Source organism: Rana temporaria, chromosome 12 (genome assembly GCF_905171775.1).
Source record: "Rana temporaria chromosome 12, aRanTem1.1, whole genome shotgun sequence".
In the NCBI taxonomy this organism is placed as follows: Eukaryota; Metazoa; Chordata; class Amphibia; order Anura; family Ranidae; genus Rana; species Rana temporaria.
Genome location: NC_053500.1, coordinates 69,882,310 through 69,899,757, shown reverse-complemented (window position 1 = coordinate 69,899,757; position 17,448 = coordinate 69,882,310). Strand labels below are relative to the sequence as shown.

General features: G+C 42.2%; 1 protein-coding gene across 1 annotated transcript in view; it reads right to left on the bottom strand.

The window, feature by feature from the left end:
- The window catches only part of LOC120918493 (ubiquinol-cytochrome-c reductase complex assembly factor 1), a 227,158-nt gene that overhangs the window by 19,938 nt on the left and 189,772 nt on the right, over nucleotides 1-17,448 (bottom strand). Inside the window, exons 8-9 of the mRNA XM_040330099.1 lie at nucleotides 13,921-13,998; nucleotides 3,786-3,899 (exon numbers count right to left, since the gene is read on the bottom strand). Coding sequence (XP_040186033.1) covers nucleotides 3,786-3,899; nucleotides 13,921-13,998 — 192 coding nt within the window. The remainder of the gene's footprint in view (nucleotides 1-3,785; nucleotides 3,900-13,920; nucleotides 13,999-17,448) is intronic.

The following is a 17,448-nucleotide window of genomic DNA, read 5'->3' as shown; positions in this document are numbered from 1 at the left end:
CAAAAAGGGGCCTAAAACCCCACTTTAGGTTAGATATATGAAAATTGTTTTATATAGCGACATACTGTATGTGACAACACTTTCAAGCTGTAGTTTCCCCAGAGCTTTGTGTAATTACCATATTGATTCTTTATTGGGCAATAACAACAACTGTATATCCTGTAGTGTTTGGTAGTGTGGAACTTAACCAATATAGACTCCTTTCCTAATCACATACATAAAAGTAAAAAAAAACAAAAGAACTATTTTCCCTGTCAAATACTTGTAAAGTTTTTAAGATCCATCCCCTGCTGTGCTCTATGGCTGCACATAATTAAAAGGGTGACAATAGATTTCACAACGAGCAAATGGTAAGCCTTTCTATCGGTTTATGACTTGCTTTGGAAATGTGCAAGGTTAGGTGTAATTCACGAATGTGAAATATACAGTACAATATAATATTCCCAACACTGGGACATATATAACTAAATAATTTATGACCAAGCTTACTTGGGGGCTACCCTGCTCCATTATGTACATCTTTGGCCCAATTTAACGAGCATTGCTAAATTTGAATGGGCTGCTTAACACACAAAAATGCACCAAAAAATAAGATTTTTGAATCTACTGTAAAATCTTTTTCTTAGAGACCATTGAGGGACACAGGAATTCAAACTCCATGATGGTTGATGAAGGGTCCAAAAGCACATAGCATTTAGACCTTTTCAATGTTTTTTTTTAACTTTTTTTTATTTTGACACACTTACATCACAAACGCCCATTATAAAGAATATAACAATACATTGCACCCTATACCCTGCATCATTGCTCCCTATACTGCTTTTATTTTTACTTATGTGATCACTTTTATGCTCTTTTTGTCATTCTCTGTATGACCATTTTTATTCCAATAAAACTTTAGTGGTTTTTATGACCTGCACCATTTGGAGCACTCTTTTGTTTGCTTTTGTCATTTTTGGAGTCCACATGAATTGGCCCATATCCACTCTGCAGCAGAAGGTCCACTGGCTCATCACTTCAGCCTTCAGGATCCACTTCACAGAAGTCATCCAGACCGTCTGGTCATCTTGTGAGACCCTGCCGTATTAATTTCGGTCTTCTGAGACCACAAGCACATCTGACCCACTGTTGCATAACAGATGAGTCCACCTCACATGGTAAGAGTACCTCATCTTTCCTTTGTGTGAAGTAACCTTGATTTCTTCAGGCAATCGGCCATTCAGCATCCAGTGTTGTCACTTGGAAGAATTTTTCCACACAGTGTGTTCATTATATATGGACTCTTACATCATTGTATCCAGTTGTGGATTTCACCATTTAATACATATTGATTTTATTTATTATTTCATTATTTTGTGGTCACTTTATCAGTTGCACCATCTTTGATTATCCAGAGCTGCACTATTTTTTATAAATACAAATACAACCAATAAAAAGAAAACACTGAACATTAAAAAAAAAAAAACATGGGAGTATTTCATGATGGTAATACCAGGAAAAGGCACGAAGATTTAAACTAGGGCCAACACTTTGAGAATTAAGCAGTAACCTCCTTTTTTTTGTTAGGGAACAGCCAGAATATAAGGGAACCCCACTGGAGAGTATCACGTTCTACAAGAGCATATAACAGTACCCAAGGAAAGAGGATTTTCCTGAGGAAGAATGTGAGTATCCAGATGGGGTACACCAAAATTCAAGTACCCATTTGGAGAGAGACAATGGGTCCTGGAATATGGGGAGCCAAAGATGATCAGGAAAGTTGCATTGTTTTGTGCAGTAATAGGAGAGATAGTAAGAGGCAACTGAAGGAGGTGCCGGAGAAAAGGAGTAAGCCTGTTAGTTAAAAGGAGTCTCTTCGACACCAAAATGTGGGCGATAAAAACAACCAAATGATGGGGCTTATTTTACTCCTACTTTCTCTTTAGCCCCTTCCCGCCGAGCGTACGCACATATGTACCCTTGGCTTTCAGAGGTTATACCAGGACGATGCCTGCAACTGCAGGCATCATCCCGGTATTGTTTTTTAGAGCGGCCAATCGGTTTTCCCAGAGGAGCGGGAGGGGACATCCCCCCTCCCGCTGCTCTGACCGCGCCTCCCGTCCCACCGGAGACCTGATCCGGAACTTCTGCCATGTAGCCACAGACTGGAACGAAGCCATAAACGGCTTCGTTCCAGTCTGCTGAATGTAAACACGGAAGCGACATCACAGCGTCACTTCTGGTTTACTCAGCTGCTAATGGCGCCAGATTTGAAAAAAATATAGAGTATTTAGATTCTGCGTTTTCGGCAATCTAAATACTTTAAAGTGCAAAAGAAGGGATTGGAGGTCTTTTAGACCACCGATTTCTCCATAAAGAGTACCTGTCACCACCTATTACTGTCACAAGGGATGTTTATATTTCTTGCGACAGGAATAAAAGTGATATATTTTTTTTTCTAAAACACAATTTAGAAACACCGCTGCACAAATACCGTGTGACATAAAATATTGCAACTATCGCCATTTTATTCTCTAGATTCTATGCTAAATATATATATTTCTATATAATGTTTGGGGGTTCTAAGTAATTTTCTAGCAAACAAAAAATACAGATTTTAACTTGTGTTGTAGTAAAAAAAAAAAGTGCATTACCCATACATTTTAAATAGGCTGCCTTGCTCAATGTACTTTACTTAAAACCCAAAACAAGTTGCTACTGTGCAGCCCTCTGGAAATGTAGAGGGCTGAACTTGAGGCCCTCTAAAATTTTCAAGTTGATCACCACTGATATATACCGTATTTATCGGCGTATAACGCACACTTTTTTCCTCTGAAAACAGAGGGTAAACAGTGCCTGCATGTTATACGCCGATATTATGTTTCCCCAATAGGGGGCGGGGTTTGGGCAGTCCGCCCCAGGAGCCACCCATTGGGAGGGGGGGGTGTGTGGCCGGCCATCCCACATCCCCTGGAACAATGCTCCCTGCATAGTCTGAAGTTGAGAAAGGAAAAGTCACTTGCCAACCCCTTCTACACCACTCCTTCTGTGTCAGTGTCATTGTAAAACAAAGCTTTTTTTTTACTTAACTGTAGAGAATGCTGACAGCACTGTCCCAGGAGACTGTGGGTCTCATGGGAGTGCAGTGTGGCTGTGTACTGGATGGGGGAATGTATAATGGATGGGGGGAATGTGTACTGGATGGGAGGGATTTATAATGAATGTGGGGGAATGTATAGTGGATGGGGGGCTGTGTACTGGATGGGGGGATGTATAATGGATGGGGAGGCTGTGTACTAGATGGTGGGATGTATAGTGGATGTGGGGGAATGTATAGTGGATGGGGGGCTGTGTACTGGGTAGGGGGATGTGTACTGGATGAGGGGCTGTGTACTGGATGGGGGGGATGTATAATGGACAGGGGCTGTATACTGGGAGAGGGGCTGTATAATGGATGGGGGATGTATAATGGATGGGAGGATGTATAATGGATAGGGGGGATGTGTACTGGATGAAGGGGGGGGTGTATAATGTTTGGGGGGGGGGGCTGTGTACTGGGGAGGGGGCTGTGAAAACATTTTTTCCTTAAACTTCCCTCTTAAAATTAGGGTGCGTGTTCTACGCCAATAAATACAATAAATATGGTAGTTGGAAGTAGGTTGTCATTTAAAGGCACCTCTGTGTTGTGGTTCTACTCTTGAGACTATGCAATATATAATTTATCACAATATCCCTGTTTTATTAAAGGGAACAAACATAGTCAAAATAAATCACGCTTTATATCATGTGGCGGCAGAGATATTTACCTGTTTGCGCACGTATTCAACCATCAGCTCTAACTGACGAGGATCATCACAACGCATATTAAAAAGATTTCGCCAAAGAGCAGCAGACAGAACACGATCATCGGATATAATTCCCTACAAAAGAAAATTAAAAGTCTTGATGCCTTGGCAGTCAGTATAAAAGATCCAGCTTTATCTAATGACATGATGCCAAAATCAACTGCTGCAGAAATCACAAATTTGTTTATTACCAGTTCAGTATAGTCAGTCATAGAAAAATCTATTTTTGATTAGCTTCTCTGTAAATCATGTTACTGAACATAAGCCTAATATTTTGACAAAGACTTGTAAAAATAATTTCCACAGAGAATATTATAACAGATGAATGCATCGACAGATAGACAAATCTTGATTAGTTATATTACATGGTTTAAAATCAGCATGAAGGCCTTTAAAATAGTTACGTAGGCAGAATATTATTGGAAGTCTGCCAATCAAAGCAATGATGCATATAATGTAGCAATCTCCACCTATCAATCACTACAGTGCCTTGAAAAAGAATTTATACCCCTTAAAATTTTCCACATTTTGTCACATTACAACCAAAAACGTAAATGCATTTTATTGGGATAGACCAACACAAAGTGGCACATAATTGTAAAGAGGAAGGAAAAATGATAAATGGTTTTCATAATTATTTACAAATAAATATGAAAAGTGTGGTGTACATTTGTATTGAGCCCCTCTGAGTGAATACTTTGTAGAACCCCCTTTCTTGGCTATTACAGCTGCAAGTCTTTTTTGGGGATGTCTCTACCAGCTTTGCACATCTAGAGAGTGACATTTTTGCACATTCTTCTTTGCAAAATAGCTCAAGCTCTGTCAGATTGGATGATTGGATGGAGAACGTCTGTGAACAGCAATTTTCAAGTCTTGCCACAGATTCTCAATGTGATTTAGGTCTGTACTGTGACTGGGCCATTCTAACACATGAATATGAATATGCCTTGGTCTAAACCATTCCATTGTAGCTCTGGCTGTATGTTTAGGGTTGTTATCCTACTGGAAGGTAAACCTCCGCCCCAGTCTCAAGTCTTTTGTAGACCCTTCTGCCATGTACAGACGTTCGGACATTGCGACAACAAAAGCGTGGATTTTTTTCCGACGGACATGTTGTCGGAACATGTTGTATGAAAATTCCGAACGCCAAAAAACGCGGTCACGTACAACACGTATGGCAGCACTATTAAAGGGAAATTCAATACCAGTCGTGTTAGTAGAAATTTGGTGAGAGATGATTTGCGCTTTTCAGTGCCATCTCCATTACGAACGCTAGTTTTACCAGACTGAGCGCTTCCGTCTCGTACTTGATTCAGAGCATGCATGGAATTTTGTGCAGGAATTGTCCACACACGATCGGAATTTACGAGATTTTGTTGTCGGAAAATTTGAGAACCAGCTCTCAATTTTTGTTGTCGGAAATTCTGACAGAAAATGTCTGATGGAGCCTACACACGACCGAAATTTCTGTCAACAAGCTCCCATCCATTTGTTGTCGGATAATCTGAGCGTGTGTACGCAGCATAACAGGTTTTCTTCTAAGAATGCCCTACATCCATCTTCCCATCAACTCTGACCAGCTTCCCTGTCAATGCTGAATGGTGTGTTCAGGGTGATGTGCAGTGTTAGTTTTCGCCACACATAGCATTTTGCTTTTAGGCCAAAAAGTTCAATTTTGGTCTCATCTGACCAGAGCATCTTCTTCCACATATTTGCTGTGTCCCCCACATGGCTTCTCGCAAACTGAAAATAGGACTTCTTATGGTTTTCTTTCAAAATTGTCTTTCTTCTTGCCAACTCTTCCATAAAGGGCAGATTTGTGGAGTGCATGAATAATATTTTGTCAGAAACCATGAATCAGACTGAGACAGAAGTACAGTTAAATCACACTTGTTTAATAATAATAATAAAAAGGTAAACAGAGTAAGCATAGTCAAACAAGCCAGTGTTCTGTAAACAGATCGGGTAGTCGGCCAAGCCAATGTCAGAGAGCCAGAGATAAATGTAATAGTCCAACAAGCAGGATCAGGAGCCAGAAGGAACACCAGCAGAGCAAGGCCACAACAGGAACGCAGGAGAAAGTCTCTGTGATGTTGACAAAGGCTAAGGCAGAGATGAAGTGAGCTGGAAGGCTTTAAGTAGGTAGGGCTGACGAGTGGAGAGAAAGGAGCTGGCAATTAGCCGACAGCTGGGCAGCCAGCTCAGAGAAGGAAGGGCTGAGCACAGCCCTGACAGCACCCCCTTCTTAACGACCCTTCCCCCTCCCCCTCGGAGGAACACCGGGTTTAAGGGGAAACATCTATGGAAATCACGGAGGAGGACAGGGGCATGTATGTCCGAGGATGAGACCCAAGAGCGTTCCTCCGGAGCGTACCCTCTCCAATGCACCAGGTACTGTACTTCATACTCCTCATGGTTCTCAACCACTATAGGGTGAGGACGTGGCATCAAGGTAGTAAAATGGTTGCAGACCAAAAGGTTTCAATAAGGAGACATGAAACACATTAGAGATACGCATACTGGAAGGAAGGTCCAACGCGTAAGCCACTGGGTTTATCCTGCTAAGGATACGAAAAGGCCCAAAATACAGAGGTACGAACTTCAGAGAAGGAACACGAAGTCAGAGGTTGCGAGATGACAGCCAGACCCTGTCCCAAACCTGGTAGGAAGGCGCAGGCAGGCGTCTGCGGTCAGCATGGAGTCTGTACCCATCGTTAGCATGTTGCAAAGCCTCCTGGACTTGTGCCCAAGTAGAACGAAGACCATGGAGATGTTCCTCTAACACAGGAATACACAGAGGAATAAACGAGTCAGGCAACATGGAAGGTTGGAAACCATAGTTCACCATAAACAGGGACAAACAGGAAGCGGAATTCAAGGCGCTATTGTGAGCAAACTCTGCCCACAGTAAGAGGTCTGACCAGTTGTTATGATGGTCAAAAATATGGCAACGTAGGAATTGCTCCAAAGATTGATTGGCCTGTTCTGCAGCCCCATTAAACTGCGGGTGATACACAGAGGAGAAAGCAAGCTTAATTTCCAGCTGAGCACCAAAGGCTCGCCAGAACCGGGACACAAACTGACTTCCCCTGTCAGAGACAATGACCTTGGGTAGGCCATGTAAGCAAAAGATCTCCCAAACAAAAATGGAAGCCAGTTCCTTAGAAGAAGGCAACTTCTCAAGTGGAATACAGCGAGACATTTCCGAGAACCGATCAATAAGGATAACTGCGTTGCCCTGGGAGTTGGGTAACTCCACAATGAAATCCATAGACAGGTGGGTCCAGGGCCTCTCTACATTGGGTAAGGGTTGTAGGAGTCCCACTGGAAGGTGTCGAGGAGTCTTACTCTGGGCACACACGGAACAGGCAGCTATGAAGTCGGTTACATCAGCACGTAGACTAGGCCACCAGAATTGTTGGGAAATGGGCCACAAGAGTTAAATCTTCCCAGGGTGCCCAGCAGCCTTGGGAGAATGGTAAGTCTGGAGCACGGCAGTACGGAGACTCTTGGGAACAAAGCAGCGGTCACAAGGTTTCTCAGGAGGGGCATCAACCTGAGCAGCAAGAATGTTGTCTCCCAAAGGAGAAATGAGACTGGTGCGAACCCTAGCCAGAATACAATCAGGAGAAAAATCACAGGAACCAGAACAGACTCCATCTTGGAAGTAGAGGAAAATTGTCGTGACAAGGCGTTAAAACTCAAACAGGAAAAGAGCCCATTGCGCCCATCTAGCCTCAGACAAGAATGTGAGATTCTTATGGTCAGCAAGAATGAGAACCGGCACAGTGGTACCTTCTAGGAGATGTCTCCATTCTTTCAGGGCTAAAATGATCGCCAACAGCTCTCTGTCACCAATCTCGTAATTGCACGCCGCAGGTGACAATTTCTTGGAAAAGTAGCCACACGGATGCATAGTGCTGTCAGAGCTAGGATGTTGAGACAGAAGAGAGCCAACTCCAGTCTCAGAAGCATCAACTTCAAGGATAAAAGGCAACATGGGATCAGGATGTGCCAACACAGGAGCAGAAACAAAGGCAGCCTTAAGACTCTAAAAAGCCTTAATGGACCCTTGAGACCAACTCTGTGGGTTACCGTCCTTTCTAGTCATATCAGTCATGGGCTTGACCAGAGATGAGAAGTTACGAATTGTAACAGAATGACCCATGACACCCAGAGACTTTTGAAGGATGAGGGGTACTCCTGTGCCAGCGTCACTAATAACTCTTGGGTCTAGGTTCACCCTGTGCCCCTTTTGGGCATAGGGTGACTGAGAACTGATATCTCGGATTACATGAGATTGGACTATAATGATAATTCATATATTGCAGGATATCTTGAAATATTACAAGTTTTTAAAGTCTGACTCCAAATGGAGTGTTTTCATTCAATGGGGGGACACATGCCTTTGAGATGTTAATTGGGTCTGCTCCAAGACCCTTCATTATGTATGCTTATAACACTGTTTGTGTGAAGATGCTATTGATGATAGACATGTGTTGGGAGTAAGCAGTCTAAAGGTCAGATGTCTTCTTTCAGGGGTAGGGAATTAGCATGTCAATTATGTTTAGTAAAGGAATGTGTTTGTGTGAAAAGTCTATTGATGATACTATGTGATAGGAATAACAGGTGAGGGGAACTTGTCAAGCTGTAGTAATTAACCTCTCTAAATGCGCAGACGGGACGTCTGGGGGATGAATCAACTCAACTAATTGTCATTGTCTAAGAGAGTGTGTATTGAAGTGCCGTGTGGGTGGAGTTGATTCATTGTTCACTTGGGTTCTAAAACTGTATATAAGAGAGCTAACCATTAAAGATTTGTTCATACATTTTGACTCAGAGAACGGAGCTTGTCTCGTTTATTCTGGGGAATGGAATGGATCGTGCCTGTCGGATTGTGGTTTGTCAGATAAGCTGTCGTGGTTGATGGAATGGGAATATCGTAAACGGTGCTGACCGTTACACGAATAAACTTCCTATAATAGTTGGCAAAGCCAAGAAAACGCTGTAGAGGACGTAAAACCCACGGGTCGAGGCCACTCTAGGACAGCAGAAAGTTTCTCTGGTTCCATCAAAAATCCAGCCATGGAAATTACATAACCCAGGAATTTGACCTGTTCACAATGGAATTCACACTTCTCCAGTTTACAATAGAGATTGTTCTCTCTTTGTTTCTGAAACACTCAACAGACATCTGTGTGGTGACTCTCCAGGGATTTGGAAAATATGAGGATATCGTCTAGATAAACCACCACACATAGCTGCAACAAATCATCTTTAATAAACTCCTGGAAAACTTAATGTCTGCCTACATCCGCCGATCGTTCAGTACACAGGCAGAATGGCGACCTGCTTATGTAAACAAGTCAGATTGATGTTCTGTCAGTATGGAAGGCATTGATCCTGTGTTCCGGCAAAGCAGACACAAGGATCCATGCCTTCATCTAGTAAAAGCACCGCCCACAGTACACAAAATCACTAGAGAGGTACACATTTAACCCCAGCCAGTGTCGTTAGTACAGTGGCAGTGCATATTATTTAGCACTAATCACTAGGGCTGCAACTAACGATTATTTTCATAATCGATTAGTCCGATTATTGTTTCGATTAATCGTATAATAGCCTTAAAAATACCCTTTTTTTGTGCCAATTTGTTGTTGGGCAGATTCCAAAACACAAATTGCAGCAAAAACTCATTACATGCTTTTCTGCAGCTTCTCCATTGAAGTATATTGAACCAAAAAAAAAATAAATAGCACCGTTTTCCGTTAAAAAGTCCTTGCCCTTTCCAAATACGCAGCAGCTGAAAAAAAATAATGGATGTGAACGTGTCCCTTAGGAAAACATGTAAATGAAGTGTAGTGTGTTTCTGCAGAAAGCACCAAAAAACAGAGGTGTGACATTTGTGTCACTAGTTCCCACAAAATGTCAGTTAGTGTCCAACTATCTGCCACAATATCGCAGTCCAACTATAAACCTCTAATCAATGCCATTACTAGCAAAATAAACAAATACAAATATTCCATAGTTTGTAGATGCTATAACTGTATCCCAATCATATAACTAATATATTATAGTTTTTTTTTTTCTTTAACCACTTAAGGACCGCCTCCTGCACATATACGTTGGCAGAATGGCAGGCTGGTCACAAGCAAGTACAGGTAGGTCCTCTTTAAGTGCCCAGGCGTGGGTCAGAAGCTCCGTGACCGCGGGACCCGCGTGTCCGATCACCGCTGGAGTCCCGCGATCGGTCCCTGGAGCTGAAGAACGGGGAGAGCCATGTGTAAACACAGCTTCCCCGTTCTTCACTGTGGCGCCGTCATCGATCGTGTGTTCCCTTATATAGGGAACCACAATCAATGACGTCACACCTACAGCCACACCCCCCTACAGTTAGAAACACAAATGAGGTCATACATAACCCCTTCAGCGCCCCCTTGTGGTTAACTCCCAAACTGCAATTGTCATTTTTACAGTAAACAATGCATTTTAAATGCATTTTTTGCTGTGAAAATGACAATGGTCCCAAAAATGTGTCAAAATTGTCCGAAGTGTCCGCCATAATGTCGCAGTCACGAAAAAAATCGCTGATCGCCGCCGCCATTAGTAGTAAAAAAAAATATTTTTTTATAAAAATGCAATAAAACTATCCCCTATTTTGTAAACGCTATAAATTTTGCACAAACCAACCGGTAAACGCTTATTGCGATTTTTTTTTACCAAAAATAGGTAGAAGAATACGTATCGGCCTAAACTGAGGAAAACATTTTTTTTTTATATATTTTTGGGGGATATTTATTATAGCAAAAAGTAAAACATATTGCATTTTTTTCAAAATTGTTGCTCTATTTTTGTTTATAGCGCAAAAAATAAAAACCGCAGAGGTGATCAAATACCACCAAAAGAAAGCTCTATTTGTGGGGAAAAAAGGACACCAATTTTGTTTGGGAGCCACGTTGCACGACCGTGCAATTGTCAGTTAAAGCGACGCAGTGCCAAATCGCAAAAAAATGTCCGGGTCCTTTAGTTGCCTAAAGGTCCGGGTCTTAAGTGGTTAACAAAAACATGTTGCAGAATACATATTGGCTTAAGTTGATGAAGAAATTCGATTTATTTTTTTATTGCATATGTTTCATAGCAAAAAATTCTAAATATTGTTTTTTGTTTTTCAAAATTATCGGTCTTTTTTATTTATAGTGGAAAAAATAAACACAGAGTAAACCTCCTGGTGGGCAAGTGGTTAAACATCAAAAGTAAACAGCAGAGGAGAAGATGCTAAGCATGCAGGTAATTCAGAAAGGTGTGGAAAGAGGTGGCCAGCAGACAGGCAGCACTCACAACACGAAGCCTATGCGATTTGGAATGCGATTTTAGATGTCAAATTGCCAGCAATAGCACCATCCAAATCGGTGCGATACCAACTTTGAGGCGCAGCACCGATTCCCAAAAGTAGTGTCTTTACTACTTTTGGCATTTTCGGGGTGTGATTTGTATAGACATCGGAGCATAAATGTCTCTGAAATCGCTTCCGATGTCGGACTGACATGCGGGAATGAAATCGTGCGAGTTCAGCTGAACTCGCACAATTCAATTCCCGCTGTCAGTGTGAACCTAGGCGAAAGAGGATTTTTCAGGTAAGCTTACTTTGGATTGTCAATAATAACTACTGTTGCCATTGTAATTGCCATTACAATGCTGATGTTATAAATTGCAAGTTTATGCTGTGATCACAGATGTTTAACCACTTGCCGCCCGCCAATGACAAATTGACGGCGGCAAAGTGGTTGTAGAATCCTGACTGGACGTCATATGACGTCCTCAGGATTCTGAGCCGCTGCGCGCCCCCGGGGGCGCGCATCGCGGCGATCGTTGTTGCGGGGTGTCAGTCTGACACCCCGCAACACCGATCAAGGTAAAGAGTCTCTCACGGAGACTCTTTACCACGTGATCAGCCGTGTCCAACCACGGCTGATCACGATGTAAACAGGAAGAGCCGTTGATGGCTCTTCCTCACTCGCGTCTGACAGACGCGAGGAGAGGAGAGCCGATCGGCGGCTCTCCTGACAGGGGGGGTTCGTGCTGATTGTTTATCAGCGCAGCCCCCCCTCGGATCGCCACATGGACCACCAGGGAAGCCCACCCTGGACCACCAGGGAAGGGCAAAATAAAAAAAAAAAAGGGGGCAAAAAAAAGTCTGGGGGAAAAAAAAAAAAGTCTGAAAAAAAAAGATGCCAATCAGTGCCCACAAATGGGCACTGACTGGCAACATAAGTAAATCAGTGTCGCCCCACAGTGTCCATAAGTGCCACCCCACAGTGTCCATAAGTGCCACCCCACAGTGTCCATCAGTGCCACCCCACAGTGTCCATCAGTGCCCATCTGTGCCACCCCACAGTGCCCATCTGTGCCACCCCACAGTGCCCATCTGTGCCACCCCACAGTGCCGCCCATGAGTGCCCATCTGTGCCGCCTATGAGTGCCCAGTGCCGCCCATGAGTGCCCATCAGTGCCACCCATGAGTGCCCATCAGTGCCGCCCATGAGTGCCCATCAGTGCCGCCCATGAGTGCCCATCAGTGCCGCCCATGAGTGCCCATCAGTGCCGCCCATCAGTGCCGCATACCAGCGCCGCCAATCAGTGCCACCTCATCTGTGCCCGTCAGTACTACCTCATCGATGTCCATCAGTGCCATCTCATCTGTGCCCATCAGTGCCGCCATGTCAGTGGCCGTAATTGAAAGAGAAAACTTACTTATTACCAAAAAAAATAAAGAAAAAAATAAAAACGTAATTTTTTTTCACAATTTTCAGTCTTTTTTTAGTTGTTGATCAAATACCACCAAAAGAAAGCTCTATTTGTGGGGAAAAAAGGACGCCAATTTTTTTATGCCATTTTACATGTAGATGTGACTAAATATGGTGTACTGATAAGAATAATTATATTTTGCAAGTGACAATTCCCCTGTGTAGCCTCTATTTCTTATATTTTTCTATACTGTTTTCTGTATGTTCTCCATGTGTTTGTGTGAGTTTTCTCTGAGCCCTTTAGTTTCCTCTTACAATCCAAAAACATACTAGAAGGTTAATTTGCTTCCATCCAAAACTGGCCCTTGTGCACAGTGTGGTGCGAACATGAACTAGTATAAACAATAAATAAATAAAATAACTGCCCGCCATTAGGCTGGCCATACATTATACAATTTTCTTGTACAATTTCCCTTTAGATTTACCCAAACCATATAATAAGAGGTCAAACCTAAACAAACACTCTCGATTTGGATACAATCAGGCAGGCCCTTGCACTACATAGTTTAAAAAAAAATGTTGTTGGGCTGGCACAATGTACAGTATAGGATTTCAGATCATCCATGCCCAGTCTTGCCACAAAGAGTTAATCCAGCTCTGACAAATCCTCTTATCTTTTTTCAGTAAGATAAAACAGACAAACTGAGAAAACCATGTCTATTCTTCCCCCCTGCTGTGAGTGACAGGTGATTTACATATCTCATGCACGAGCCTGAGTCAGCCATTATTTTTTAATTCCCACCCCCACTCCTTTTCTGAAGTCATGTGGTGACTTTTCTGGGTTTTGACTGAATGTTAGTGATCATAGCAGAATTTAGTGTAAGAAATACACAGGAGAAAATGCTTTTCTTTTTCTTGAGGAATCAAAGAAACCACCATTCAGTAAAGAAAGTGATTAAGGAGGTGTTTTTAAGTGTCAATGAAATCTTAAGTGTTAAATGTTATATGGAAATGGAAAATTTAATAAAGAGAAATTAAACAAAAAAAGACAAGGGGAGTGTAGAGGAGGGCGGGGAGTCTACTGACATCACGACTCCACCCACCGAGCACCAGACAACAGATCCACCCACAGAATCTGCAGTTTTTCAGTTCTTATCACAGACAGAGGGGAGACATTTGACAGGTAAGGATACATGCAGGAGGCATCTATATCCTTATAGATCAGCACTATGGCAGTAGTTTAGAAAGGATGAGAGGGGGTTTACATCCACTTTAAGGTAAATCTAAAGGAAAATGAACAAAGTAATTGTATCACTGGTTGGCCAGCCTTACTGTAGATAATTGTTGCTTACCTCATCATATCCAAATATCGAAGCATAAAATATTTCAGTTAAAGCTCTCATAGTTTTCTTCATTGTCACTGAATCTATCTGAAAGATACAAACACAAAAATAAATCAGTTGAATCTGAAATAAAAACACAATTTCTATTCCAGAGAAAGTGCAGGAGCCCTAGCTGCAAATCATTTCAATTGTGCATTTTAAACATAAATAAAAAGTAACTGCATCAAAATGATTTGCACAGTTATTTTAGACGATAGTCATTGTCAGGAAACTAAATAAACATCTATTATTTATAAATCGCAGAAAAAGACAAGGAAATCTCAGGTGCCATGTGAAGCTGTAAAGGACACTACTACATAACCTTGTTACTTTTTGCCTACAAAGGCAATGCAGATGTATAAGGAATTGCTGGGTAACCAAAACTCAAGAGGTGATATTTCTCTGATCCTTTGGCTAAGCAAGGGGTTAAAGTTCTTCTCTTCTACCCAAGCAGGTGCATGTTAAAGGAGGACATAACTCTATGGCACCACAAAGCACCAAATATACTTTTTATTTATTTTGGTGGAAGGGTGTCCAAGTCAGTTACTCCTGAACCTTTCAGGTATGTGAAGAGTTTCATTTGTGACAACACCAGGTCCTACTACCCTGAGGGCAACGATGCTGTATTAAGCCTGTTTTATCGTTAATATAGTGAGTACCCCTTTGTGTTCAATAAATGAGATAACTTAAAGCGGAGTTCCGGCCACAATTTCACTTTTTAAATATAAATACCCCTGTAATACACAAGCTTAATGTATTCTAGTAAAGTTAGTCTGTAAACTAAGGTCCGTTTTTGTTAGGTTGTTACAGCATTTAGACACTTTATAAAATAGACATTGACTGGGGCCATCTTAAGTGTGGGCATCATGAAGCCAGACTGTATGACTTCCTGGATTTCAGCCTTGCAGATCTCGCACATGCTCAGTGCTGCACAAGCAGTGTCAGATCAGGTTTCAACACCTGTGCTGTCCAAGTCACATGATTCTTTGAGACTGGGGAGTGCACAGACTCCTGGAAAGTTACACCCACTACATTCCCAGGAGTCTGTGCGGTGTCGGTTAGGAAGCATTAAGCACCTAGGTGCAGGAAGTGGGAAGATTAACTATTCTGCCTAGCAACAACACTTTGAAGGCATCTAAAAAAAATATATTTTTTCGTAAAGGACTAATGACATTTTTTTAAAACTACTGATGTAATGTTATATTTATGGGTGGAACTCCACTTTAAGTGGTAAATACACGATGTGGGCTCTTTTGTTCTCTTCCCATCGTGGCCAAATTTGAATGAATCTGCGACCAAGAGTGGGCGTTTATTGGAGAGCCCAGATGACGACCTGATATTTAGAGATCCACCTTTTCTGGGAAGACGCCTTTGTTCACCGACATGTGGAAGCACTGGGAGTCGCATTGAATTACAACATTTCGATCACATCATCATTTTGGTGGATTTTTATACAGTAATTTGAATTATTTATTGGCACTATTGGTTCATTCATAATTTTTTTTTTTATGTGGATCTCATTTATCTTCAATGCATTGTGATATGAATTGTTGAGTTATGTGTGCTTTGTGATTTTTGATCACACATTTTTTTAAAGGTGATAGTGCACTTATTGATTTATTTATCACTTTTTGGTGTAATTTATGCTTAATGAGTTCTGAAAAAAAAAATGTGTACAATCATCTGCACTTTGTAATTTCTATTGGTATTTTGGGTTATGAATATTTAAAGAAATAGCACACCTATTTTTGCATTAAAGGTATGTTATATGCCTTGAATCATGATTCCTGCTATCTTCCAGATTCTGAATACAACACGTCTTTTGGATTTATTTTCTACCGTCAGCTGACCTCTGCCTGTTTGCTGCTAGACCTACCCACTGCCTCTGTTACAATTCCACCAAAAACCCCACTTCTTTCTAGTGATTTAGTACTTTGCTGTTATGATCAGTCTGCACATGCTCTATCACCATTCAGGAAAACGGGAGGGATACGGTCTGGAAATGTATTCTGCAAAATCAAGACTGAAGCGTAATTATTAGTGGGAGTGCCTGGCGAAGACAGAACACTCCTTAGTCTTTGTTCTTCAAAGATGCTTATTGCCATTGGTGGCACTATCCCATGCAAGGTTTGAGTTATTTTTCATCTAGCTTTGAATGGTTTAAAGTGGTTGTATAGGCTGTTCGATGCATGAAGGTAAAAAACCTGTGTGCTGCTCCCACCACAGCCCCCCTTATACTCACCTGAGCCCCCTTTCAATCTAGCAATGTGCATGAGAGCCTTGGCTTTCCCGGGACTCCCTCTCCTCATTGGTTGAGACAGCAGCAGGAGCTCCCACTGCTGTCAATCACAGCCAGTGAGCCAATGAGAAGAGAGCTGAGGGGGACGGGGCTGAGGCTGCAGCTCTATGTGCCTTATAAACACATATAGCAGGGCTAAGGTGCGAGCATGCACCAGTGCCCCCATAGCAAGCAGCTTGCTATTGGGGGCACTGGTGAAGGGAGAGGAGGCAGGAGCACCAGCGGGGGACCTGAGAAGAGGAGGATCTGTGCTGCTCTGTGCAAAAACATTGCACAGATCAGGTAAGTATAACATGTTTGTTATTTTTTTAAGCCAAATCTTTAATACCATGTTAAAGCGGAGCTCCACCCTAAAGTGGAACTTCCACTCAACGGATTCCTACACCCCTCCGGTGCCACAATTGGCACCTTTCAGGAGGGAGGGGGGACGTCACCGCGGGGCTCCCTCCTCCTGCCCTGGCCGCCGGGCTAATAGGAGAGAGGAGCGGGGCCTCGCGCAAGCGCAGTAGGGTTCTCGGCGTGAAGCCGAAAGGCTACACTGCTGGTTCCCTTACCCGCAATGGCGGCGGCAGTGTAGCCTTTCGGCTTCACGCTGGGAACCCCACTGCCAACATCGAGGGACAGCAGGACACTTAAGTGTCCATTTATTAAAAGCCAGCAGCTGAAGTATGTGTAGTAGCTGCTGGCTTTTAATTTTTTTTTCCGGACCTCCTCTTTAACCACTTGACAACTGGGCACTTAAACCCACTTAATAACCAGACCAATTTTCAGCTTTCGGTGCTCTCACATTTTGAATGACAATAACTCAGTCATACAACACTGTAACCAAATGAAATTTTTGTCCTTTTTTTCCCACAAATAGAGCTTTCTTTTGGTGGTATTTGACCACCTCTGCGGTTTTTATTTTTTTCGCTATAAATGAAAAAAGAACGAAAATTTTGTAAAAAAAATGAATTTTTCTTCATTTCTATTATACAATTTTGCAAAAAATGAATTTTTCTTCATAAATTTGGCCTAAAATGTATACTGCTACATATCTTTGGTTAAAAAAAAAAAAAAATTTGGATATTATTTAGTCTGGGTGAAAGTTATAGGGTCTACAAGCTATGGTACCAATTACTGAAAATTGATCAATTTGATCACATCTGATGTACTGACAGCCTCTCTCATTTCTTGAGACCCTAACATGCCAGAAAAGT